This window comes from Eleutherodactylus coqui, chromosome 13 (assembly GCF_035609145.1).
Source record: "Eleutherodactylus coqui strain aEleCoq1 chromosome 13, aEleCoq1.hap1, whole genome shotgun sequence".
Classification (NCBI taxonomy): Eukaryota; Metazoa; Chordata; class Amphibia; order Anura; family Eleutherodactylidae; genus Eleutherodactylus; species Eleutherodactylus coqui.
Window position 1 is genome coordinate 48,686,619 of NC_089849.1, and position 27,251 is coordinate 48,713,869.

Consider the following 27,251-nt stretch of genomic DNA (forward strand, 5'->3'; position numbering starts at 1 on the left):
AGTAAAACCCCTGTAATACACTGCATCCTGGGGGGCAGAGATTTTGCCTATGTGTGAATGGCAACATCAAGTCACTTTGTGATGTCAGTCTGATAGCAAAAATGGTGCACATTTACTCACTGCGCTTCATAAATTCCGCCATAACCTTCTAATACTGAACCATTGGTACCATTTTGGAATATGTACAGCTTTTTGATCGCTTTTTATTGCACTTTTTCTTGGAGACAGGAAGACCAAAAAAGTGCATTTCTGGCATTCTTTATCTGTTTTTCGGATGACGTTCACCGTCCGGGGTAAATAATGCGTTACTTTGATAGATCGGACTTTCACAGATGCAGCAATACCAAATATGTATTGTTTTTTTACTTAGATTCTTTTATTATAAATATGGCAAAAGTTTTTTTTTTTGCTTTTATTACTTTTTTTTCTAATAATTGGTAAAACTTTATTGTTCTTACATTTACTTTTTTTTTTGTTTAATCCCCAGAGGGGACAGCAACCTACAGGAATGGCTTGATAGGCATTCTGGTACGACATCCCTGGGGCCTTCCAGAATCTCATGGCGGGGGGCTGTACGGGACCCACGAACATTGTTTGGGGGATTTAAATGCTGCTGTCAGAATTGTCAGCGGCATTAAAAGGGTTAGCAGTTCTGATCAGCCGCGCAGCTGATCTAAGCTGTTGCTGCCGAGGGTTGGCTCTAAGAAACAACTGGCAGCTGTGATGTATGGAGGGAGATCACTGTGCGAACTCTCTTCATAAAGAGACCACTAATACAGACCATCAAAAGGTGTATCAGCAGTCGTTAAGGGGTTAATGGGTATTTCAAGCACAGACTAATATTTTAAAATCTAATGTACATCATCACAATTTTCTAATAGGTTCCCTGTACCTGGTCTAGCTATGTTCTTAGTTTTCTATCTATATCACGTGACCCTCCGCCTGAGAAATTTCTCCACTTCCTCTGATATCTTGTCTACTTTTGCTACATCCTCGTCCGCCCATTGCCTCGGACATCTTGTGAGCAGTGCATGATGGGAGGACAGGAGCAGAAGAATTGCTTTGTATTGCTCATGTGCAGTTCAGAGTACTGGAAGGTCCTGTCCGTCTGCTTCAGCTGGCTTTCCCTGACACTCTCAGTGGGAGGGAGGTTGGTGCTGGTAACTTGTAGGACCTGTAAGCTGTGGGCGGAGTTTCAGTGCTGGCTAGTAAACCAGCTCTATGCATTCTGGAAGCTGTAGGTAACAGTCTGTTGTTGTGCTACTGTAGAAGTGATGCAAGTAAACACAGCAACAGATAAGCAGCTTCATGGGGCAAAGAAGAGATAAATGGTACAGATTGCTGCTGCTTAGCTGTACCTTCTAGGTTTCAGCATTTCATTTTGTGTCCAGAAAGCACCTTCAATTTACACTCATTTCTGGGATAAATTGTAGTAAATCTGTTGGGCTGTGGTATACCCTACCCCCTTCTGCTAAGTTCCACCTACTTTTTAAAAACTGGTAAGGGCTTCAATAAACTTTTTCCAGCAGAAAACAGGCACAAAGCCATTGGTATTTTTTTGTGTTGAGTGAACCAAACCAGTAGAACCCTGTTTCGGGTGGAACTTTGCTAAAAGTTTGGTTCAGCATGAAACTGGGTTCTACTGGTTCGATTCACTCAATGGCAGTCCTCAACACAGGTGTACAACAGAGTGTTATACAAGGCTTCTATGGCTCTTAAACAATCTTATACACTGGCTTTAGGTGTTTGGTGAACTTCTGCTTTATTTCGAGCTATTTTAGACCAAGTGAAACTTTTTGGGAAAATTCAGCCTACTAACCGAACCGACATTTTCAAAAGTTTGCTGACAGTAAAAAATTTCCCCTGATGTTCTCAGTAATTTTTCCCCAATGCTGGATTTTCACTTTAATTAACCAATTATTTTATATGTCCATTACTATAGGTTTGGTTCTGACATTAGAGGATAAAGAAAAACAATCAACCATATTCCTTCTTTATTTCCAGTTTCATTTAGGAAACACATTTATTTATAGTCAAGCAGAACAAGCAATAGGCAGTTACATTCATGATAATAAATATATAAATAATATTGTTTTCACAGACTATGTATCATTGTGTCTTTATAGTTATTTACCAAAATATAGAATGTTAATGTGGCCATTGCCTTGCTTATAAATAGGGTAAAATGATTTTTTTATGTGTTATGCAAAAAGTATTATATTAAAACCAAATCCACATTTAGTAATAATACTTTTAGAAGAATGGCATACACAATTCCCCTTTCTTCACTGCTGACATATAATTGCAAGCCTACAGAGGCTTGAAATAATCTTCTATGCATGAATGCAACAGGCAAAATTATTATCATTAGTTTATCACAATTTCAAGAAAATTTACATTAAAGGGGTTGCCTCACATCATATAGGGAAAGTCACTCATCAGATCCTCTATGAGACAGACTGGAGATTCAGTAACAAACAAAAGCTCTCTGCCATGCAATACTACATGTAAACATTATTGGTAACACACCGCAGTCTAAGAAAGTCAGAAAAATATGGTATATACTATGAAAATAGAGCCCATGAGTGTTATCTATAGTATCGTTCAAGCTTGGTACAGAATGCAAGTGTCTGCATCCCATCTGGTTTGATATGAAAGCGAAGAAAATTTTTTTCTGGAACATGGGCACGGATCTATGAGACTAAGTTGAAACGGCATAAGCAACCTTAATTTTCACAAAAGAAATCTGCTGACATCGAAAAAATGGTATTTGATGAGATGGTGTCAGTATTTGGGTGGTATTCAGTAGGATAGCATCATTTGTGGCTGCTAACACCTTTCAGTTGGCGGAAGACGTATGAACAATGCTATAAATTACACTCATGACCTCTATTTTTATATTATTATCCCATTTTCTCTGACGGTGTTAGACAAATGTACCAGAGTGTTACCAATATTTTTTACATGGCCCTTGTGCATTTCGCTACAGAAGAGACACATAGTCAACAGAAATTTCCGCTAGCAAGATCAGCTGTGTGCCGTGGATGCCTGGATGGGGGCTCTGGGATGATAAGCTGTTCACTTCTGGCGCTTGAGATGAGCAAACTTTTCTAAAGTTCAGTTCAGTTCTGCCAGTTTGCCAAATTTAGGCAAAATCAGGTTTGGTCCGAATTAGTTCGAACTGAACTGGAACCTCCCTAAAACTGGTGTATAACACTGCCTAAGAGCTTTAAAGCCCAATTTAACACTCTTAAGTCACCTATCATTGTATCTAAGTTCTTTTGAGCTCTTTAAGGCAAAGTTAATGAAGGAAGAGACGAAAAAAGAAGAAATCAAGAAGGATAAAAAGAAGAAGGAAACAGAAGAAGAAAGAAAAATAATTATTATTTTAGCTGGTTTGGTAGACATGAACCACCAGAGGTTCAGGTTTATGCCAAACCAAACTTTCAGGAATGTTCAACCTGAAACAGGGTTCTACTGTTTCAGTTAGCTCAACACTACCCCCAGCACTGCATACTGTAAAGGCTTGTCCCCAGAATTTTCCTCTTCAGGTACCTGTAATACTTTTTTGTCACTCATCCAATATGCTTATTTTTCCAATAGGAAATGGGTAAAAATCTACTTTCTTAAACTTCTGGAAGAGTCTCTCACTATTTTGGATTTTAAGATGCCTAATCTCTCATGCTGTCAAGGAACTATTGGGTCACTTTCATACATATTAGATCACTGACTGACATTATTGTAATGTGTATGGACAGTTTTACTGGTAGTTGAATCCAGTTGCAAACCCTGCAACCAGTATCTACTCAGATACCGGAATGTCTTTGCTGTCAGGTTGCCAATCTAATAGAGCGAAAACACACATACAGATCTAGCAGACTTTAACATGACTGTTGCTAACTCTGTTTATAGCATTGTATTTAGTGCACTGTAGCTAAAGCGGTTGTGCTGGGTGACTAGCCATTTGCCCTGAGTCCCATTTCCAGCACTCCTGGCATACAGTTCATTTTGCTGGAGGACGCCACAGCCATTGCAGGGGAAATGTATAATAGTATTACAGGACTGCCATTCACATGAATAGCCACCCTGTAATTACAAGAACAACACACAGTCTGCCTAGGAAGAAGCAGTTCTTGCGGCCTAAAAGAAGGCTTCCAAGTTGGGGACCATGTTCTTTGACACTTATATGCCATAATAAGGCATGTGAACTGGAATGCCATTTGGTCACAACCCCTTTAAATTATCACAATGTGTTAAATGTCAACTTAACATTTGCTATACTATATCTGTACAACAAAACAGAAAATACATTGCAGTAAAAGAAAAAGATACAAATAATAGAAACAGTTCTGTCATTTAGTAATTTCCCAAAAGTACTTCCAATAGCAATGAATATCAAAAATTGATCTGATAATGCCCAATTCCTACCCACAGAGTCTATACTTCAGATTGGCGCAGCATGTGAGCATCACATGATCATTTGACTGCACACTCTGGGGTGAGCTCAGTCGTCCATCATTGCTACCACTCTGTATACCCAGGCATGAAATTAGGGATAGTCACATGATAAGTAATAAGTATGTGATACTTGATTGCTACTATATGAAACAATCACTCAATGCTACATATTTTGCTTATTTTAATACTTTGTATTACGAGTTATTCAGACATACAAGAAGGTAAATTTGTAGCTAATCCGTTGTTTTAGTGATTAGTTACTTTATTACCTTTATGCACTGTAACTGTCACTTTAAGTGTCTTTTTAGAATAAGTTGCTGTGTGTATACAAAAGGAATAACACTATTTCTGGCCATTATATGACTTGTATCCTGCATTTTTTACCAGTTTTCCCCTCTGTGGACTGTATAATTCTCAGTTTTCCCTGAACTGATCGGTGGAGACTAGCTGCTATGATGTCTACCATACACAGGACACATAGGGAAAAGGAGATCCGGCTCCCCTATCCCTCTATAGCACATTCTCAGGCATAGCAGCAGCATGGGGGACATTATACAGCAGTGTAGATATGAATCCAACACTGGACTGAGATGAAACACCTAATAGCACCTGCAGCAGCATCTTTGTATCTTTCTCTGTTCCCCTTCCCCTCTCCATAGACTCCTATGTAATAACATATATTACAAAGTTTCTTACTACAGCGTGTTCTATGGATTTACGATAAAAGAATGAAACAAAGTTACTGTTTAATTATAATGGGCATTAACTTACCAGTACTGGGTAACTACAAAGGTATTTTATTATAAAATGTTTCTTTTCCTTTAATAGAGAGCTCTAAAATTGTACATGTTTAAATACACAAATACTATGGGTAATATAATTGTCAGGTATTGACTGCAGGTTACCAGGATTCCACATTCAGCAGATGGTATTCCTTAACTGAAAAATATTGGCACTTAAAATTCACTATAAGTTGCCTTGTGCCCGTCCGGTAGGGTGTTAGCTCTACCTTGAACCTTATCTTCTCCATTGGTTTCAAGAAGGGCACTCTGTGAATGACAAATAAAAGCTTATCATTGAGTACCATGGCCCTATTGACAATAAATGACATCTCTAATGGCGCACATACAGTACAGGGTGCCCTAGAGCAAATGTAAAAATAAGGGGCTTTTCAGGTGCTGCTTGTCACCACCACATTCATAACTATCATCAAGAGATCCTACAATTTCCATTGTGTTTGCTAACATTGTAGCACTTGTAGAGAACACATCCCAGTGCTGGTACTGACCACCCATTAAAATGGAGACAAGACCAACCTTGGAATAAACCTCCACTTTTAAGGGGTCAGTCCAGCAACCCTAATCCCTTGGCAAACAACTTATATTAAAATGTGCTGCTAGCGAAATATAGCATTCTCTGATGCCTGTTCAAATGAATTATGTAATATGCAGCCAGGCTGAGTCTGCCGGAGCTAGTAGATGGATTCCAAGCTTGGGACGCTCTTTTATGAAGTTCACATGCCCTATGAAGTTATCTTCATGATACAACCCCCTTAATATGGTACATTTTTATTCTATGAGAATTTAAACCCTAAATAGCTGCACTAAGAAGAAGAATTTTCATGTAAGCCCTTGTAATGGTTCTTTGTGTTACAGTATGCTGAATTTACCATATTAAATAAGGAGGGGAATTAGGTCTTACACACTGAGTGTTACCACAGGGGCGTTACTATAGGGGATGCAGGGGATGCGGTTGCACCTGGGCCCAAGAGCCTTAGGTGGCCCATAAATCCTCTCCTCTCCATATAGGGAGCCCAGTACTATGAATAAAGCATTATAGTTGGGAGCCCTGTTACAGAGTTTGCATTGGAGGCAAGAAGCTTAAAGGTACACCTCTGGTCACCAATGAGGATTCCTTGACTTCAATTTCTATTACAATGTTTTAATGTTCAAATGTGGTAATTGATGCACTTATAAGAAATAATATGATCTCTATACATGAGTGTAGTACTGCGCCTTTGCCTTGGGTGTCAAACAACCTGTTCTACCAGTATGGTAAATATTTCACAAGCCACCCTCGTAAAAGGATGACTGGACAGAATTCCGAGTAATGCACAATGGATAATTATGATTCTGTATTATTAATAATATTGTATGATTATCAGTTCTCCTCCATTGCAGCTAGAACGGGATTTGTCTGCAGTACAAGGGTGCTAGTAACCCCCAGTCATTGAAGTCATGTTCACATGTGGGTAACTGAATAGTTATACTTACACTGATGTGAGCTGCCTGTCAATAAGACCACTGCCTTCCACCACCAGGACACAGTCATTGATGGTCATGTTAAGTGGGTTTCTAAATCTAATCTCCATACTCATTGTCTTGTGCAGCAGAGCTCTACCAAGAGGCTGAAAAAAGAATCACAAGGAAAAGCATTAAACACCTAAAGTAATCTCCATCTAAACAAATACATGATTCTGATGCCTGTAGCTGGCTTTTTGCCAGACTTTAGCTGTTAGTAATTGTAATTCAAAGCAGAGGCGGCAAACACTACTATATAATTAACACAAGTGTATTTAGCCTATGAGACTATGCTTAAAAGAAAGGTGTCAATAGAAAATGACCTAGTGCTTAAATTAAGTTTCTGTGTTACAGATTTTTTTTTGGTGATTTTTCTTTTCATTTCCCATGTTACTATGTGTGTATATATTTTTAAATCCTGAAATCTTGCAGTTTTCACACTGCCCACTAGGCTTGATAATAGACTGACACTTCCTGTTCTGTAGAGAAAACTTTCAGCAGTCATCACTCATCACAGGAAGGTTAACAATGAAAAATATAACACAGGATCCACCATTCACATTAGGTGATAATCATAGCTCCCCTTCCCCCATTCTCTGCATAGTGACCTTAGCACAGATCAGAGAGCATGCCCATAACACTCTCCTATAGAAGTCAATGAACATTCCAGTTTACATGTTTTACTATCTGCTTTTGCATAGTAAAACAGATAGGTGATACATTTCCGGGTCCAAACAACTTCATATCCTATTAAAGGGCCTGTTTACTGGCTTAAAGTCCTATATGGGAGTCTTAATAGTCTTTCATGTTACCTTGATAATAATAGGTGGATTCTCCAAAACAATATCCTTTGTAACCACAACTTTGTCACCAAAAGGTAATTCACAAAGAGCCACGACCTGTATCATATTCCCTTCCTTGATGAACTTATGGTAGTGTGAGAAGGGAATCTGCAGGGAGATGTGTGCCTCTGGAAAATAAAATACATGTCATTACAATCACGCGTGAAAAAGAGGAAGCTGAATATATATATATATATATATATATATATATATATTTACCTACAATTTATTATCCTCAGATCTTGCTCCTTGGAGCTTTTTGCTCAGTTCCATTAGGGAAGAGCTGTGATCTGTGACTAAAATTTATCTACATGCACCAAAGTTGCAACTTTTGGACGTCAGAATCTGGTGACCAGGGCATGGTAAATAAGTCCCAAGCCACGCATGTACTGCACCATTAGCACTTGTGGCTTTTAATACACCTGTGGAAAGTGAGCCTACCATGAAAGACTGGTGCTGGCCTCCGGGTTATTTTATAGCAGTCTGTGGCTTGAAAATAAGACTTTATAAACTATGTATAGTAACCTATAGTTGTTGGGCTGGACATCTAGGAGGAAGAAGGTAAGACTGCTCATACTGTCACCAGGTTAAAGTAGAATTTTGGTAGTGACACTGAATCTTCACTTTCAGGCTCACTCAGACGAGTGTATTTAACCTGCGTATTTACTGCAGATTTTTTGCACCAGACTATGATAATGGTGCACCAAAATAGGATATGCTGCGTTTTTATTCCCAAATGACTCCATGTGATTCAATGGGCTTTAGATCTCATATTTCTACAATAAAACTGTATAATTGGGGTGGAGGTGACAGATGTACCCAAAAAGACAATTGTCAATATCTAGGTTATGGTACCTCTAATGGCCCATTTAAACACAACGATTATCGCTCAAAGTTCGCTCAAAAAAACATCTTTTGAGCAATAATCGTTGTGTCTAAACGCATGGCCATCGTGCACTTTTCATGCACTATTCGTTCATTGCTAACTTTAGCAAGCTAAAAGTCAGTGATGACTCTTATCAGCGTCACGCGCTGAGTTTTCAGCGGGATACCTGCTAATACTATTCTTTCAGCTGATATCCCGCTCGGAGCTCTCATCGATAGCTCTAAGAAGAAAGCAGCTGTCAGTGCTCCTGCTGTTCTCAGAGCTATCAGCTCAGTGGGATAGCAGCTGATAGCTGCAAGAACAAAGCAGCTGTATACAGATGACAGCGCTCCCACTGTCTTCTGCATACAGCAGCCATCTTCATTTACATGCCAATGAACTCTTAAGTACCTATTTAGCTACTTAAGAGCTTAGGCAAAGTTATTGCTCAAAACTGTCACTCAATCTGACATTTAAGCGATTTTTGAGCGATCATCTATTCGTGTAAATGGGCTCTAATACATGACCAATACTATATTTTTACATACCTTGGCTTGGACTGATAATGAGAGACTTCTGATCTGTGAAGATGTCATTTATCCTTCTTCCAGTATACAAGACAGAGGAAGCACTGAGATTCACTTTAACTGGTCTGTGATAAACAGTCCGATTTTGGAGTGTTAAAACGAGGTCGATGTCTTCTCCAACTGTAACAGAATTGAGGAGTTGAAACTTCCCAACGATGTCTGGCCCATTGTATGATGGTGCTGCATTACGTGCAGGAGCTGGTGAACTTGGCGATGGGCGGAAAGAATTTTCTGTTGGTGGTGCACGGCGTGAACGGGCAAGGTTTCCTGTGGAAGTTGCTGGTGATAGTGAATTTACAGGTTCATTTATCACCGCTGGTCTCCCGTTTACAGAGGTTAGTAAATTTGGTGTGGATGATGACAACCGTCCAAGTGGAGCATTATTCCTTCGTCTGTTGTCCGTGTTGTTGCGATTGGCGGTGACATTTTCTGGTGTACGTCTATAAAATGTTATATTTCTGGAGGCCTTCTCAAATACGTCTCTTTCTTCAGGAGATCCTGTTTTTATGAAATTGCAAAATACATTTGGAGTTATGATGTTTACAAATTATAGGGTTTGTCTCACCAAGATAGATTTTTTATGTGGTTTATTAATTGCCTATGGGTCCAGTTTTAGAAATCCCCAGTAATATAAACTGTAGTCAGCCAAAGAATTACACGCCAACTATTCAAATTAATGGCTATCCCTATAATATATGAATGATTTGGTTGTGCCAGAGCAAAAAATGGTCTTTTGTCATTGGCTCTCTACTCTGGCGAATAGGAGTCCTTTTAATAATGGAACAATTAAATAACATCTGTCCCCAAATTAAAAAAAGAAATAATAACTTGTAATATATATATTTTCAAATAATTGGCAATAATGACCACCATGCAATGCCTATAAGGTATATTACCACTGAAAATGGCATATGAATCTGCATGATTGTCAAATGTAATTAGACATAATAGTATAGATTTACATTATATTTAAAACAACCTTCCAGTCTCGGACAAATCAATATGGCCACACTACTTGTCTGACTACCTGATGCACACCGGTAATGCATCGGTAGTCTAAGACTTTAGACACTGCTTTGATTGGTCAGCAATACTCACCTGCTGGCCAATCACAGCCACATCCAATGTCTTAAACTACCAATGCACTCCAATGCACTCCCAATGCACAATGTGCATCAGTTAGTCAGAAGCAGTACGGCCATCTTGTTTCTCCAGAGTCAGAGGGTCACTTTAAGGACTGTAGAAAGATTGTTGCTCATTATTAAGGCCGCTCTATGAAAAAGTTTGTGGTTGTTGTCATAATTTTCACTGGTAACTAAAGTAAAAACTTTACACTATACCAACATGATGCAACCATTTGGTATCACTATGTATAGAGAAATATTATTTATTTTGAGATGAACATTGATTAAAGGGGTTATCCAAAAATCTAAATTTATCCTCTATCCACAGGATTACCGCTGAGACCTATACTGATCCTCAGAATTAGAGTCCCATCTTTCTGTTACTGCAGGGTCCCCTCTTCCTGTTCTCCTCTTCCTATTACTGCAACGTCACTTCACCCCCTCCTCTGAATGGAGCTCTGACCGAGCATGTGCAGCCACTGCTCCATTCATTTCCATGGGTTCCAAGCGCTTGTACTTGGCTATCTCCGACACTCCCATAGAAAATGAATAGAGCAGCACCGTGCATGCGCAATCATCAATCCATTCAATCTCCTCCTCACAGTAAACATACAATGAGGAGAAAGGGGACCTGGAACCCCTGTTCTTGGGATCAGTGGGAGTCTCAGCGGTGAGATCCCCATCAATCATAAAGCCATCCCCATAGCCTGTGAATAAGGGATAACTTTAGATTTTGGGATAACCACTGTAAACTAACCTCCTAAAAGTACTACAATTTTAAACATATATTTTGTTACTTACCTTCCGCATATTTGTAGTTGTGTGTTACATCCACACGGTCATCGTTGCCCACAGCCTTGGTGCTAATGTTTTGGCCAACATACTTGCTATCACTGTGGGCTTTCTCCTTGCTGCCATCTTTATGTACAATCCAGGTAACACGATCTGCATTCACTTCAGCAAACACAAAGGGAGTGTCATATCCAATGTGCAAGTCTCCTTCTTTGACTGCGATCACCGAGGTGGGTCCACAGCGGTAAACACCTGAAAGAAATTTGTTCAGTCATTTAATATTGACACATTTCTTGAATGGTTGTACATTTTTGTCAACATTGATATACTTTCTCATGATAAAAAATGGGAACATTCATCTTTAAAGTCTCAAGTAAGACTCGTCTGACATTAGCGTCAAAGTTCCTGATAATAACGGAGCCACCACAGCAATGCCAGAAATGGATCCCAAAGAATCCTATTGATCCATTGACTTATTATGCGGTCATTAAGGTTTCCATCTAGATTCAAGTACTTTTGATGGCAAGTATAGCACTGTAGGTGGCACTATTTTTGCTGTCCAAAATCCTGAAACTGGAGAAGCTGTTGGGATGAATGTAACAGAAGCAATGCCAAAAAGCCTAAGAATATGATTACATTGCTAGAGAGCTATAATGTTGCAGATAGAGACTGTATTGGAGCCCGATTGTCTCATAATGTTATTTTTAGAGAATAGGATAGATACTCTAATTTACAAAAAATTAACAATTCTTTATGATGTGTAGTATATGGATTCTTACCTTGACTTTGTTCTTGAGGAGTTGAATCAAGTACCTGCCACCCACTATAGAAAAGACCAAGGTCCCTCCTAATAAACCAGGATTCATTCCAGACGTGGAAATTCCTGCATTATGAATATAATATATTAAATAATGGATATTGCACTCAGATGAATTGTTATAGATAGAACTCTACTACAAAGACAAGACTATAGAGGCGTTTTAGAGTTAAAAGCTGAAACATGACACAGTTGTCAAATACTTTGCCTACAGTGACGACTAGTAGTGACAAGTAGGTACTGCACTGTATTATGTTAGGAACACTGCACTGTATTATGTTAGGTACTGTAATGTTAAATACTCTTGTATAAAAAAGACAAAAGTTTTATAGAGGTTAGACCTTTGTTGGCTAACCAGAAAATGTATATATGCTTTCAATGCTACTTAATGCCCCATCATCAGATTCATTTACAACTGAGGAAACATACACACAGGAATACAATGCCAGCAGAAATACCATATACTGCAATACTGAATTATTCCAGCATATAGTATAAGTGATCAAATGATCATAAGTTCAAGTCTCCTGAAGGAACCAAAAAATGGTAAAAATAAGCAAAAAATACATTTTTCTTCAATATGGCACCCAATGAAATATAGCATTATTTTTCTTTCTACCATATTCTGCATGATTTTTAGAAAAATATGCTTCATGTTCCTCTATATTGAAATGGAGACCTATCGATATACTACTTGGTCACATAAAGAAGATTCCATGTGTGTGATATAACATATCGTAATATGTTATGTAATAAATAATGGAGTTGTAATATGCTCTTGTGCATGAGGACTAACAGTAGGGATAAAAACAACTTAAAGTCAATACAAAGTATAGAGACTTTAGAGAATGCAATACTAATAGTGAGGTGACAATGATATAACACAATTTTGGTATGGAGATGATATGCAATCAAGTTACTCATTAAACTACAGTTGGAAACATACCAGATACTATCATTGGAAACCTCTAGAAATTTTCCTTCTGGGTCATAGTGCATATCAATAACCATGTTTCCATCCGTATTATGGGCAGAGTTAAAATTTGTGATGATTCTGGTTGGAATGCCAAGGCACCTGAGAACTAGAAGTAAAACAAGACATTATATAACATATAATATATAACATATTACCAAAAGCTTTATGCCAGAATACTACCATACAAAAGCCACACATTTTGCAGCTTTTCTTCTATCTGTGGCAGTTCTGGCACTTTTTAAAAAAAGTGGGTAGAGCTTGTTGGGAAAGGGTGTGGATGCTCCTCCCACATATTTATGTGTAATTTACACCAGAAACTGGCATAAATTATCCCAGAAATGAAGGCCTGGTCGGGACCTGATGTACATTTCTGTGAAAGCATACAGAGCTGCTGGGATGCGGTGAATACAAGAAGGGCCCTGTAACTCAGTTGGCATAAGTCTGTCTGGTGATTGATTTATTTTCGGGAGATTTGTAACATCATTTTTATTACATTGTGCATCATCTTTGCCACTATTTCCTGTCTGCATCTGGGAAATGTCAGGGTCGCTCCAGGATGTGGGGTTGCCCTGATCAGAGTGTTTACTCCACTTACAGGTAGGGTTTTCTGTATTTGAGAGGTTAGGGTCAGTTTCCCTTTGTTCCCCATATGTATGTTTCCTTATTTGCCATTCTTTGTCATCCCCATTTGCACTACTAAAATTGTATGCATTTTGTCTGTCTGAGTTTGTCATATTTGTATTCGCCTGCATACTAGAACCGATTATTATGTCCGGCTAGGTCGCTGTGGTTACGTCTTGCACGAACGTAACAATCCATTGAAAAGTGCATTGAGAATACATAATGTTTTATTGAAGGTCATCCTACACATTAGATGTACATCAGTTGAACCCACTGTCATATATAGGGACTTCTCAACCCTCCTCAACCGCAGATTCGATGGAAAGAAGGATTGGTCGGATTAATTTCACTTGCCCGATCCTTTTGTTCCCCACTGATAGAGGTGTCTGGCTGCAGCTTTCTTCTCTCTCTGCATTCTGTCCAGCAAAGTATGAATATGTATAGGGGTGTTGAGTGACACAGCTGTCAGCCAAGAAAGCTTTTGGCAGACAACTATCTAATGTGTATGTGCAGCCTAAGAATGATTAAACCAGATTTCGGCCCTTAGGCTTTTAATAAAATTACTTTTATCTTATCATCAAAATAAAATAAGTAATTAATGCTAATCAGAGCAGGCCATCTATAGGGAGTGGAGCACTCTTGTAGACATGGAAAGCCTCATCTCTCTCGACTGGATTGGTATGTACATTATGAACTAAATAAACTAAAATGACTCAGAGGCCTAACATAAATCGTGTCTTAATATAGTAAGAATAAGCCTATTGTTTGCCAGGTTATGACTGCTACACTGCACCATTTATAGCTATGGCCCTGCTTGTATTTCACAGCCCTGATTTATAATGCTATTTCTTTTACCTTGCTGTTGCATAATGAAAAATAACTTTTAAAGTAAATCCCTACACTGTAAATACTAGTTGTGGTTAATCTCTTACCCTTCCCATCTGCCTACCCAGAAAAATCTTACTAGAGTCTGTAAAAAGTACTGCTGAGTAGTTTGCACAACTAAGGGGCTTAGGCTGGGCTTTCGTTGCTGATACCTGGGATCATCTGATTTGTATGGTGGCCTCCCGGCACTCCACCAACTACAGATATTGGAGGAGATAAGAATCAGGGAGTTGGATATCAGCTGCCCAATCCTTTTCTTCTTGGGAAGATAAGCTACACTGGCAGTAGCTTTCACCCTTCAAGAACTCAGAACACATGCACACTCTGCCGAACGTGCATATGTATTGAGGTGTGGGGCAAGATAGCTGTTGATCGAACAAATGTTCTGCCGGCAATTATCTAATCTGTATGTATAATTCAAAATGTGGGTGCCTTGAATACTATAGAATGAAAAATAAATATTAGCAAGGTATATACAAGGGTATTATTTAAGGGGTTCTCCAGGACTTTTACTACTGATGACCTATCCTCGGATACAGTCATTAATAGTTGATTGGTAGGGATCCACCTCTTGGGATCCCTGCCGATCAGCTGATCTCTAGGCCCACTGTCAATGTGGACAGAGCGGGAAGCAGATAGCACTGTCCACATTGCAGTGGCCCAGTTAAGTACTACAGACACAGCTCCTATTGAATTCACTGGGGGCTGTACCCGTAGTACCAAATTGGGCTGCTGTAATATGGACAGCACTATCTGCTTCTAGTGCTGTCTGTACTGTCAGCAGTGCCGAGAATCAGCTAATAGGTGGGAATCCTGAGTGGCGGACCTCCAGCAGTCAACTATTGATCATCAGTAGCAAAGATCCTGGAATACCCCTTTAAATTTTAAGATAACTTTAGATAATAAGACTTTTTGTAAGCTAGTCCTACTAATTGTTTCTGGCATGACAGTAGTTGAAAAGTGGCACACATGATGAAAGAGAAAAGAGGGGATTCAATAACTGGTTACCAACAGTTTTTCTGTTGCATATCTCAATAGCCTGGCTGATGCCAAAGATTGGAGGACTATTGTTTAGAAACCTTAGATTTTCCATGTTTCATCAAATCTATTATATAAAATAACTCACCTGTGCACATGACAGCTGCAAAAACCCAGCACTGACCATACTTCACTGGCTTGAAGTTCTCATTGAACCATTTCCAAAGAATCTCAACACTTCCGTTCCAACTGTTTGGATCAACGCCATCTGAAAAATCTTTTTCCCACTTTCCTTCAAGTACACCGAAGTCATCATTACTGTTTATCTGGTAGAACAGAACTATTTAGTGCAGTAATATTTTAATTCAATTGCTGCAAAATTAAATAAATGCATAGACGAATTTCGGCACATGCTATATTCTACTACACGGCCTTTAAATATATTGGATATCATCAGCTGAGGAACTGGCATGTTGAATTAGGTTAAATTAGAAATATTTAGCCACAAAATCTGCACTGCCAACGTATGGATTTTGGTATAGAATTAAAAATAGCAAAATCCTGCTGGCAATTCCACATCAAAATCCACAGTTTGCGGTGTGGATTTTAGTGCAGAATTCAGGGTCGGCATTAGAGATGAGCGAACGTGCTCGGCCACGCCCCTTTTCCGCCCGAATACCGCAATTTTCGAGTACTTCCGTACTCAGGCGAAAAAATTCGGGGGGCGCCGTGGCGGCGAGGGGGGTAGCAGCGGGGAGTGGGGGGGAGAGGGAGAGAGAGAGGGCTCCCCCCTGTTCCCTGCTGCTACCCCCGCGCCGCCACGCCTTTCCCCGCCCCCCCGGCACCCCCCGAATCTTTTCACCCGAGTACTGAAGTACTCGAAAATGGCGGTGCTCGATTGAGTAATTACTCGAAACGAGTACGTTCGCTCATCTCTAGTCGGCATACTCCGCTAGGTTGTTGTGGAATATTCCGTCCCGTGTGAACTGTCCCTTATACTTCAGGTGGTGCTCAGCATATAAAAGTCCACAATTAATCCATATAAAGAAATAAAGCATGGTACTCACCTAAATCATATTCTCTGTGCTTTATTTGCAGGAGGCAGACATAGATGGATTAGGACATAATAACTGGCTTTTTATGCCTGCCTTCTGCAAATAAAGTGCAATGCCTTTGAGTTGGGTGAGTGCCATTATTCTTTTTTCATGTGGATTTAGGTATCTGGATTAAGGCTAATGTAATAGATGGTGTCCCATATGTATTGTTATATGGTCTATAGAAATTTGGAAACAAATGAAGCTCTGAATGGCACGCTGTTATTGCAGAATAAGAGGGGAACTAGCCAATTGATATTAATTGAACAGTTGAGGTAGCTGTGTAGATTTCTCATTTAAACATACAGATATTTTGCTACATTTGGAAAACAATTCCAATAATACCCATAATAGTAAAGTATCAAAAGTAATTGAAGCCCATAGCAAAAATCAAAAGCAAAATGTATTTACATATGTTAATACTTAGTGGTGCCTCTTTTGGCCCTGATGATATCAGATACTCTCCGTTGAATACTTTCTACTAATGTCTGTTATACTTCAGCTGGTATTTCCCTACATTCACCCTGCAACCATTTGGCGAGTTCTCTAAAAGAAGATGGAAGCTGTTCATATTTCCTGGCCAGACATTTCAGTTTGTTCCAAAGATGTTGAGAAGGGTTCAGGTCGGGACTCTGTGCAGCCGGTCCAATCATTGAACATCCATATCCTCAACCTATGTAAAACAGCATTGGATTTGTGACAAGGAGCATTGTCTTGCCAAGTATTGCTGACTGTTCCCAGAGTATTACCACATTGTTGACAGCACATTATTGCCTAGAACATCATGGCACACCTTTGTGTTCATGGTACTTGTTACCACAACCAACGGAGTGAGACCATGCCACGTAAAACATCCCCAGACCATCATGGAACCTCCATTGTATTTAACTGTTGGCACAACACACTCAGGCAAAAGGCGCTCCCCAGGCTCCTCCACACCCAGGTAAGTCAATCTAATTTGAAGATGGAGTAGCATAATTCATCACTCCATAGAATGTTCTTCCATTGCTCAACTGTCCAATTACAATGTTCCTTGCATCACTGTAGACAGACTGATGCATCTTCTTTGAGAGAACTCACCAGACATTTGCAGGACGAATGGAGGGAAGTACCAGCTGAAGTGTATCAGATGTTAATAAAAAGTATGCCAATATCATTATGACCAAAAGAGGCACAACTAAATATTATTATATGTAAATAAATGCTACTTTTGATTCTTGCTCAGGTGTTCAATAACTTTTGATACAATAGTGTAAATCATTATCTACATGCCTACAGCTCTGTGTTGCATCTTAAGAAGATTTCTTATTCATACTTATTGACATAAATATGCAGAATTCTTCATTATGGTTCTGCAGCTGCTCTATGGGCCCTTAAAGGGGTTGTCCCGCGGCAGCAAGTGGGTCTATACACTTCTGTATGGCCATATTAATGCACTTTGTAATGTACATTGTGCATTAATTATGAGCCATACAGAAGTTATAAGAAGTTTTTCACTTACCTGCTCCGTTGCTAGCGTCCTCGTTTCCATGGAGCCCGCCTAATTTTCGGCGTCTAATGGCCAAATTAGACGCGCTTGCGCAGTCCGGGTCTTCTTCTTTTCTCAATGGGGCCGCTCGTGCAGGATGCTGGCTCCGTGTAGCTCCGCCCCATCACGTGCCGATTCCAGCCAATCAGGAGGCTGGAATCGGCAATGGACCGCACAGAAGCCCTGCGGTCCACCAAGGGAGAAGATCCCGGCGGCCATCTTCAGCAGGTAAGTAAGAAGTCACCGGAGCACGGGGATTCAGGTAAGCGCTGTCCGGTGTTCTTTTTTAACCCCTGCATCGGGGTTGTCTCGCGCCGAACGGGGGGGGGGGGGGGGACCCGTTTCGGCGTGGGACAACCCCTTTAAGTCAATCATTACTCAAGTACACGTTCTGATCTTCACTTACCATTGCACTGATAACTCTTCCCACATAGATAGGACTGTGTCTCTGGGAGCAGTCTGCTGCTGGATCTTTTTGATAATTAAGACTTCTGTCCAGGATGGTCAAGCAAATGTTAAGAATGTTGTTTTCAAACTGGAAAATGGAAGATGCAAAAATATTACAAATCATGTGAATCACGGTACACACGTTCATTTAGGGCTATTGCCCCCAAAAGCCAATATCTACAAGTAATTGATATTCCTTGCATCTAAAGAGAACACTAGTGCTAGAAAATAGTGATATTCTTTACTTTTAGCCTGTATTGATGTATTTGTAGCTTTATTGGTACATTTTGTACCAGTATCTAGGACCTATACGTATGTATCAAATTAGTTTTGGTTACCTGACCATAGTTCCAACCGATGCCAGAAATTTGCTTGTCATTTCCCATGAATATGATACCATGATCATTTAGAATATATTCTTTTCTTTCTTCTTCATTGGCCAAGTACACTTCATCATCTGCCAAGAAAATGAACAGATTTAAAAATCCTGTATGTACTATGGCCTAAAACTGAGACCACCATAACTTTTCATCATAGATAAGTAGTATAGTCTTATGAAACCCAGGTTGCATGAGTCAAGTATGTAAAGTGGTTTACAACGATCTGCAATCATTGTCTGTAGTTTACAATGATCAAAAGTCTCCTTAACATTTTTGCTATGTGGGTCTGGTATTCATGGTAACACCCCTGTCCTCTACTACATTTCAGGATTCAGGATACTTAAGCAGAAAATTCCTGCTAAGAATGCCTCATAACAATTTTTTGCACACCGGCATGAATGGTCAAGAGTAGAGATGAGCGAGTATTCTCGCTAAGGCTAACTACTCGAGTGAGTAGTGCCTTAGCCGAGTATCCTCACGCTCGTCTTCAAAGATTCGGGGGGCGGGGAGCGTCGGGGGAGAGCAGGGAGGAACGGAGGGGAGATCTCTCTCTCCGTCTCTCCCCCCGCTCCCCCCTGCTCACCGACGCAACTCACCTGTTACCCGCGCCGGCCCCCGAACCTTTACAGACGAGCTGGAGGATACTCGGCTAAGGCACTACTCGCTCGAGTAGTTAGCCTTAGCGAGTATACTCGCTCATCTGTAGTCAAGAGTCAACAGTACTAGAATGTAGCAACAAGAAGGTGTGGTATTTACGGTGCCATGTCGTAATACTGCAAATATAAGACCTGTTATTGAATATAACTATGTTGACAGAAACATGTGCACCCAAAGGGTAAAAGTCTTATGATCCAGGTAGAAGTGAGAGTGATGGCTCCATGAATTGGGTAAGTCAATGGGAGAGTGCACACACAGGTCATTTTTCTCCGCCATGGGATCTTCAGAGAGGAACATCGCTGGAACCAGGGAGCAGGTGAGTATAAGACATACATCACCCAGCTCTGTCACCTCCCCTAACAGCACCGTAATGTAGTTTATGGTGCTATGGGGACTTGACAGGCTTCCTTTAACATAATTCAACAGAGAAACAGCATAGAACATTATGGCATTTGCTCACTGAGTTACCATATACTGTATACAGACTATTGCAGTGTATTGGTATGAACAGTACCTAGACACCATGGGTTAAAGAGCAGAATAAATCTTCCAAGTGAGTATGTGGAGGTTTGTCCCCTCACGGATATCTGGACGCTGAGGTCGTATCTCCCAATGATGGCATTTGCTGGGCTAGACATGATTATACGCAAAGAATTCCCAGGACTGGACTCCAGGACTGCACTCCACATCCCACTGGTCCATGAGCTGGACAGCGCAAATTCTACACTTGTGTTCTGATATTCCGAGTTCTTAGGACCTTCATGAAACCAAAACAGACAGAAAAATGATTAGTAGTTTAGAAGCATAATGCAGAATCTAGAAGCATAGAGCACAATGAGGAAATACAACACAAGTGAATGGAGGTGGAATGGCGGGAATCATTTTGGCCGCCCACCTCCTTTCATAGTGAACAGGATTTGCTCAAACATTGATCGGCTCCTGTTTACCCAGTCCAATAGTTTTTTGGTTTTTAGTTCTGCTAAAAACCAAGCGACTCTGACAAGAGAACAATTTCTAGTTCGGTGCCCTGTTGGTGGCTGCAAGTAAATTAGACAATTGTTCAAATTCGCTGTTTCCAGCTAGAATTCTGGTGATAATTCTCTCATATAAAGTCATTATGATGAGATAGTAGGCGGTGATTACCTGTTTGCACAGTAAACACTATGCTTTGCCAGTCTGCAAGCGGTTTATTAAACTCCAGTGTTATTCTGCAAGATTGGCCCCTTCGCAGTATCAGCTCGGAGCTGTTATACATATCAGTATGATGCGCTCTTTTATTGGACTCTGCATGAAATAAAAAAAAAATACGTCATTACAAGTGAATCAATTCATCATAAGGATAATCAACAATACCTTTAGGCAGCTCCATTACACCTTGTGGAAAAAATCTTTGTGTAAATGTATCACCTACATTTTTGACATTTTTAGACACAAAAGAATCTCTTTATATATGAGCGAGCGTCTAAAACAGCTCGTATTTCTCTACCTGAATTTACGGAACAAAGTGACTGTATTTTAAAAGTATCAGTGAATGTCGCAAGTGACTCTTCTATAATACTATGAGCCTGGGGGAAAAGTGGGGCAGGTGGGGCATGTGCCCCGGGATGCAGTCAAGACTAAGAAGGAGGAAAGGTATCAGCCTAGCCCTACAGTTTACCTGGGACAGAGCTGGTTCTGCAGGAAAAGGACATTACAGTTTTAGACAAACTGTTTCTAATTCAAGTGACTGTAGCTCCAGTTCTATCAGTGCCATGATTTTGGTATCTTTTTAAAGTCAAGGTTCAAAATTGGCTTTGAAATGACATGAAAGTATGTTTATAGCACTTATAGAATCGGAGCTGCAGCTGTTTGAAGTTGGGTCAGGAATATTTAATTTACAACTTTCATATCTGGTGCAGAGCGGTGGGGAACTCTCTGTACCTGGAAGTGAGCACTAAAGTTTCTGAGGGGGGGGGGGGGGGAGGGATAAATTTGCAAGATTGATTCTTCATCTCGGTTGACAGAAAGCCCAGCTATACCTCTGATGTATATGTTCCCTATCTCTTTATACCATATTATTTTATTTTCCACCCAAACAAAAGCCACCTAATTTCAGGTAATGCTATAGCAGACATCTTGTTCTTCTGAAGCCTTTCATTTGTGCAGGAGGATGACAGGTAGCTTTGAACTCTCTTGTGATGTGAGGAATGCCGCTGTGCTGTCAGTGCATCTTCTTAACTTGCTTACTAAACGTTAATGCATATAATGACATGAATGAACCCTTCCTGACGATCACCCTGTGCTTATAGTGCTGTATCATTATTTAGGCTTTAAATCGCTTTGTAATGCATGTGCGTGCCCGGTACATGTCTCCGCATAACTTATTACCATGACAGATCCCACTGACGTCACCGCAATGACATCCAGTCAACCAAAGTGGCTGAGCGAGTCAGAGAGAAAAGGCATGCAGTATGACAACACTCAAAGCAAAGGAAAGCGTTGTCACTGAGTGTACACTGTATTCACTAGTGAGATTCACAAACATCGTATTCTGACCACATATACTTTTCCCAATATGTTAATTTATGAATTATACCAGATGTCAGAGTTCATATACAGATGGGTTTTTTGCCATGGTAGTTTCCTTTTTTTTAAAGAGGAAGTTCTACTTTGTTAACCCCTTTTTTTAAGAAAGGTGATCCAAAAACACGTGCCGATAGGCTTAATTCTGTAAAGGAACTCGGAAGCAAGTGTTCCATTCCATTGTAGTGCCACCAGAGGGCAAATGAAGTATTGCATGTTACCCACTGGAGCTGTCTCTAAAATGCACTTGTATGTAAGGTGTACCTGGAGCCCGCCTTTAGGATACACTCAAATGTACCTGATTTGCTGGTGCAGATCTACAGCAGATTTCACCCCTTTCAATTTGGAATCAATTGAAAGGCTGAAATAAGCTGCAGTTCAGCACCAAGAGCCACAATAAAATCTGCATTAAATCAGCAACGTGGGTATTTGTGCAGCAAAATCAGTGTGCGCTAAACACAGAGAATAGAACCCATTGATTTCATTGGGTTCGCTCTCATGAGCACCTGCTGAAAAAAGTAGGACCTGCTCTATCTTTCTGCATTTTGCGCAGCAAAAGCCCCCATAAAAGTCTATGGTGCGCGAGTACACAAGGCATGCATGAAAAACTACGCAAAACTGCAAAAAAAATCCCCATCTGGTGAAAAAGAACATCATTAGGCTAAATAGGCTTTTAATCTCATGGTAGGGGTGTAAACTGGACCGACATGCGCAAAAAGTACAGTACTATGTGCAGACACGTGTGCAAATCTACCTCATCAAACCTCATCCATGCTGCAAATATGTTGCACTGAGACCAGCATATTTGCACTTCTGGTCATGTGAAGCCGTCCTAAATTATATGCCCAAATGCTGCTGTAGTTCCACTGTGTGTGAACTTACTCTTAAGAGAACCCTATATTGATGATTATTTGCATTGTACTGCCATAGTTTCATTTTTGGTCTCTCCCCCTGTAGTAAGATGGTATTGCATGTGTGAATGTTACTGTCTTGCATGTGTGTGTTGGACCTTTGGTCACATGAATGCAGCCATGCAGATCCTCAAGCCAGTGAAATTTGCTCCTCATGGTAGGAGGGGCTTACGTCAGAAAAGGGGTCTGTTTCTGGTAGAAAAGGGGGTTCCGGCATATGCTCGTGTGCTGCAACCCTCCCTTCCCTGATTAACGTGCATGTGTTTTATTTTAATTTTTTATAGCCCTTTATTCGAGGCAGAGATGGGGGAGTCTGGGCCGTCAACTCATTGTTATGAAATTTAGAAGACCAGTAAGTGAAAATTAGAAACAAGGGAATTTTCAATGGCATACAGTAGAATTTGATGAGAATTCACATAGCCATTTCATAGAATTTGTATATGGTTTATGTTGTTCCTGTGGGAACAAAAGTTACTATGGACCTGAACCTCCCAAAAATTGTCAGAAGATTGATGGGTGTCATTCATATAGTCATCTGTTTCTATACACATGTCCTCTTCTGTAGTAGATGATGAATGTGATGGATGGAGGAGGCCTACAGTAATGCCATTGGGGTCAGCAGTCAATGGATTTAGTGTACTTTGCATTTAACTCATTTTTTAATAAACTTGTTTTATAGAGGAAATTCCAGAAAACTAGATCAAACCATATACGACATATGTCAGGGATGAATGTGGCGTTTTATGTAATGTAGTTGTCCCCTTTCTTCACCTAATAAAATGACCGCCACATACTGTAGATTCTTTTTGCATAATTGCAGGATCTCCGTGTTGCCACCCAACATTTTTTAATCTCGTAGCCTATAATTATTCGTTTATATATTCCAACCAGATGATTTTAAGAGTCTTTTTTATGATTGTAATAATCCACAATTAGAGCATATGTGGTGACATATCTATTCGACACTATAGTGACACCCTTAGTTTTAATTTGTTCCCGAATTCTGAAGTCTTCATATTATGACTGCTCTTATATATATGAATACTATGCCGTAAACAGGCATATAAAAATCTTGGAAGGCATTTGCCCGAAATATTACAAATAATTTCCAGTAAATACGATTTCTTGTCAACATATCTATCAAGGAGTTATCCAGGCGGCCAAAATACTAGCTGGCATCACCACTTCCGGTCAAGTCCCAACACCAGGTCTTCCTCCACTTTCCAATTGTCATTGTCATCCTTGTCTGGGGCTGGTGGTGTAGATCATTTCAATAACTAAAAGTACCTTTAGCACAGATCAATGACTGCCTATTTAGGTGAGCTAAAAACCAAGACTTAGATAAGTGAGGGATTTCTCAATCAGTGCCTTGTCAGTCGCCATGTGTACATGGGATGACTATCAGCCAAATTTGGTATTTCCAACTATTATTTGGACAATAGTAACACAGTGTAAAAATACCTTAAACTAGCCACCTTTGCTGTCTAGAGAAGGGGGCTAGCTTAGTACCTGTAGTTTATTTGAGTTCCATATGTTTCACTACTCCCATAAACAACAATGGAGATAACCACATGCATGCATGGTCATCTCTCTACATAATCTAGGCCTTGAATGCCACAGAGGAGTCAGGTATTCTGCCAATATATGGGTATCCCAGAGATGGCCAAACAATAAACTACATACCCATCCCTGTTCCCCCACTATAAGTCATTTCTGTTCTCTCTGACATAGAATATGCATGTGAGCAGCCACCAGACACAAACAAGCACGTGTTTTACAGTATGCAAGTGGCACCCGGGCCAAAAATTGTGCACTCTTGCTCTAGACCATTGTACATTATATCAATATGACCTTCAAATATGTAGTCGTTTGGAGGATCAATGATAAAAATGAAATTTACAGATTTCCAAGAACTTCTTGATCAAATCCAGGGAGAATGCTACTAATGACCTATCCTCAGGATAGGTCATCAATAGTTGATTGGCTGGGGTCGGTCACTCACGATACCAACCGATCAGCTGAGTGGACACATGCTATCAGCCTGGCAAATACACAGAGGTTGGAGCAGAAGCAGCAGGCACAGCTCTCATTGAAATCAACAAGCGCCGACCAATACACAGAGGTTGGCGCAGAGACTTCTGCTGCTTCTGCTCCAACCTCTGTGTATTTGAAGCGCTGACAGCATGTGCCTGCTCAGCTGATCGATTGGGGTCCCCAGCCGATCAACTGTTGATAACCTATCCTGAGGACACGTCATCAATAGCATTCTCCCCTTTAACTTAACTAACTTAACATCACTAAACTAGTAACTACCAACAAAAAACTAACACAGGAACAGAATATTGCAACTTTCTCATCATCTGCACTAATTTTAGGAAGTGTTGCATTCAGCACCTTGATAATCCATCTGACTCTGTTAACTCTCTAATTGACTAATTTTATGGTTGTCTATATAACCTTTGTGTAGTACACTTAAAGACTGGGGCAACTCCTTTTCTTGAAATATAAGGCAGCTCCTTCTCATAGTTCCTTCATCTCTTCATCTTCTAGTGACTATCCTGTAGATGTCAACATTCTAAATGGGTTTTTTTTGTTACGGAGACCATTAAGAAGCCAATAACCTATTCATGTACTTAGCGGAAAAAAAGATACCTAGAAGAAACCTCCTAAACATGGAGGTCGAATATACTGTATAGAAACTCCAAGCAGATATTGCTCTTGTGGGAAATCCATAACCCAAGTGCCTACAGCTAATCCTCAGTGTGTTTCATTTATCATAAAAAAAGATTGTTAGAATATGTATAATGTGCAGAGAAAAGGAAATTAAAAGATGAATACCACTATAACTGTTAGTGGAAACTTATGTTTGGCTGACTACTATAATAGTGTCTCTCTAATGCTGGACTAAGTTAGTTGACCCCATAATCTGGACAAAACTATTTTTTTTTCAATTTGGCACTAAATGGCCTCCTACTTCTTAAAATAAATTCCATTCAAATTCAACCCCATTCCCACTACATAGAATAGTGGTTGTACTCCCCATTTGCACTAATTGTCACATGCATGTCCATATAGAAGCATGAATGCATTTTGTTCATGCTGTGCTATGAACATGAATATGTAACTAGACATGTTCCTCCCATTTGTAGTCATTGCTCCCATGACACTAGTTTTTGAGAACTAAATCTTAACCACTTCAGGACCACCCGCTGTAAATATACATCCAGCCATTTTGCAAAACTTCCATTGACTTCCATTCTTCTACTGTCGACTGTTCCCCCAACAAGCAGTTATCCCAACACCCAGACTCCAATCTTACTAACAACCTCCTATGTGAAATTTTGCTCTGCTCATTGAGACCCAAACCATTCCTGGTCATGAAAGGGTTCAAATAAAATATATTTTGGAATCAGATGACTTGCAGTGTTCAGATAAACCAAAGGCAAGTGTAAAGATTGGGCCTTAGCTTACCATATAATTACTTAAACCCATATATACATTTTTTTGAAGGATCCCAATGATTAAGAAGTAGACACACAAAATCCAAATCAGAACATTAATAACTATTGCACATCATATCTATCATCATAGGGAACAGCACAAAATAAAAATGAAAAACAATCAAGTAAACTAGTTGCATCTCCTCGGGATTTCTTATAAAATACCAAGTATTGTGTTTCATTGAAGTTGAGTTTATCAGTCCAGACATCTTATCGTAGTAGACTATTTCCTTTTAGATAGGTAGGAGGAAGCACATGGATGAAGCCCATACAACTTTGCGCTAGAACATTGCCATTGAACCTTTTATGTATCTCAATAGGATGTTGTATATTATATCAGTTTTGTATTTGAAGTTCAAAATGCACAGAAATGCTTATAAAAATCCATTAACCTACCATCCATGGTGACTTGATGTTGTGCCTGTGCGTTGTGAAGTCCAGGCTGCGCTCCAACAAACTAGCAGATAGATGTGAATCAACCATTATTTGTATCTTCCTCTCTAGCCTCTCTATTAAAATTCCTCTGACTGAGTGTTTTATGAGACTGTTAATGGGACATGCCTTAATGCTTAGACGGAAGGCTCTCTTCCTGGTTTGACGATCACATGATAACTTGAAGTGCCCAGAGGAGATTACTCTGCCATCTTCCTGGCATGTCTCCTACTATTTGCTAATGAAAATACTCTGGCACGTTCCTCAACAAATACTTAACCAGTGACACAAAACCCGTGTTTCAGTCTGAACTGTTCCTTAGCATAAATCATATTTTTACAAGGTTTTGGACAGGGTTCAGAGTAATCCTCCAAACATGTCTGTCCTAGTTTTTGCCCGTGTCCCAACTGATTTTTACAGCTCGTGACATGTTGTTCTAGCTATGTATCTTTACATTACATGAACATTATACTGGGTGGTGACCAAAAAAAGCAT

General features: G+C 39.9%; 1 protein-coding gene across 1 annotated transcript; it reads right to left on the reverse strand.

Moving 5' to 3' along the window:
• Positions 1–1,977: 1,977 nt before the first annotated feature.
• Positions 1,978–26,836, reverse strand: LOC136588298 (protein-glutamine gamma-glutamyltransferase E-like). Its single transcript, XM_066587404.1, has 13 exons — positions 26,721–26,836; positions 20,495–20,635; positions 19,866–20,108; positions 18,653–18,771; positions 18,274–18,402; positions 15,394–15,571; positions 12,732–12,867; positions 11,748–11,851; positions 10,978–11,220; positions 9,014–9,550; positions 7,571–7,728; positions 6,732–6,865; positions 1,978–5,507 (listed from the first exon to the last, which is right to left on the reverse strand). Exons 1-13 carry the CDS (start codon positions 26,725–26,727, stop codon positions 5,360–5,362), a joined length of 2,277 nt encoding a protein of 758 aa, XP_066443501.1. The 5' UTR covers positions 26,728–26,836; the 3' UTR covers positions 1,978–5,359.
• Between the last annotated feature and the right edge of the window lie 415 nt (positions 26,837–27,251).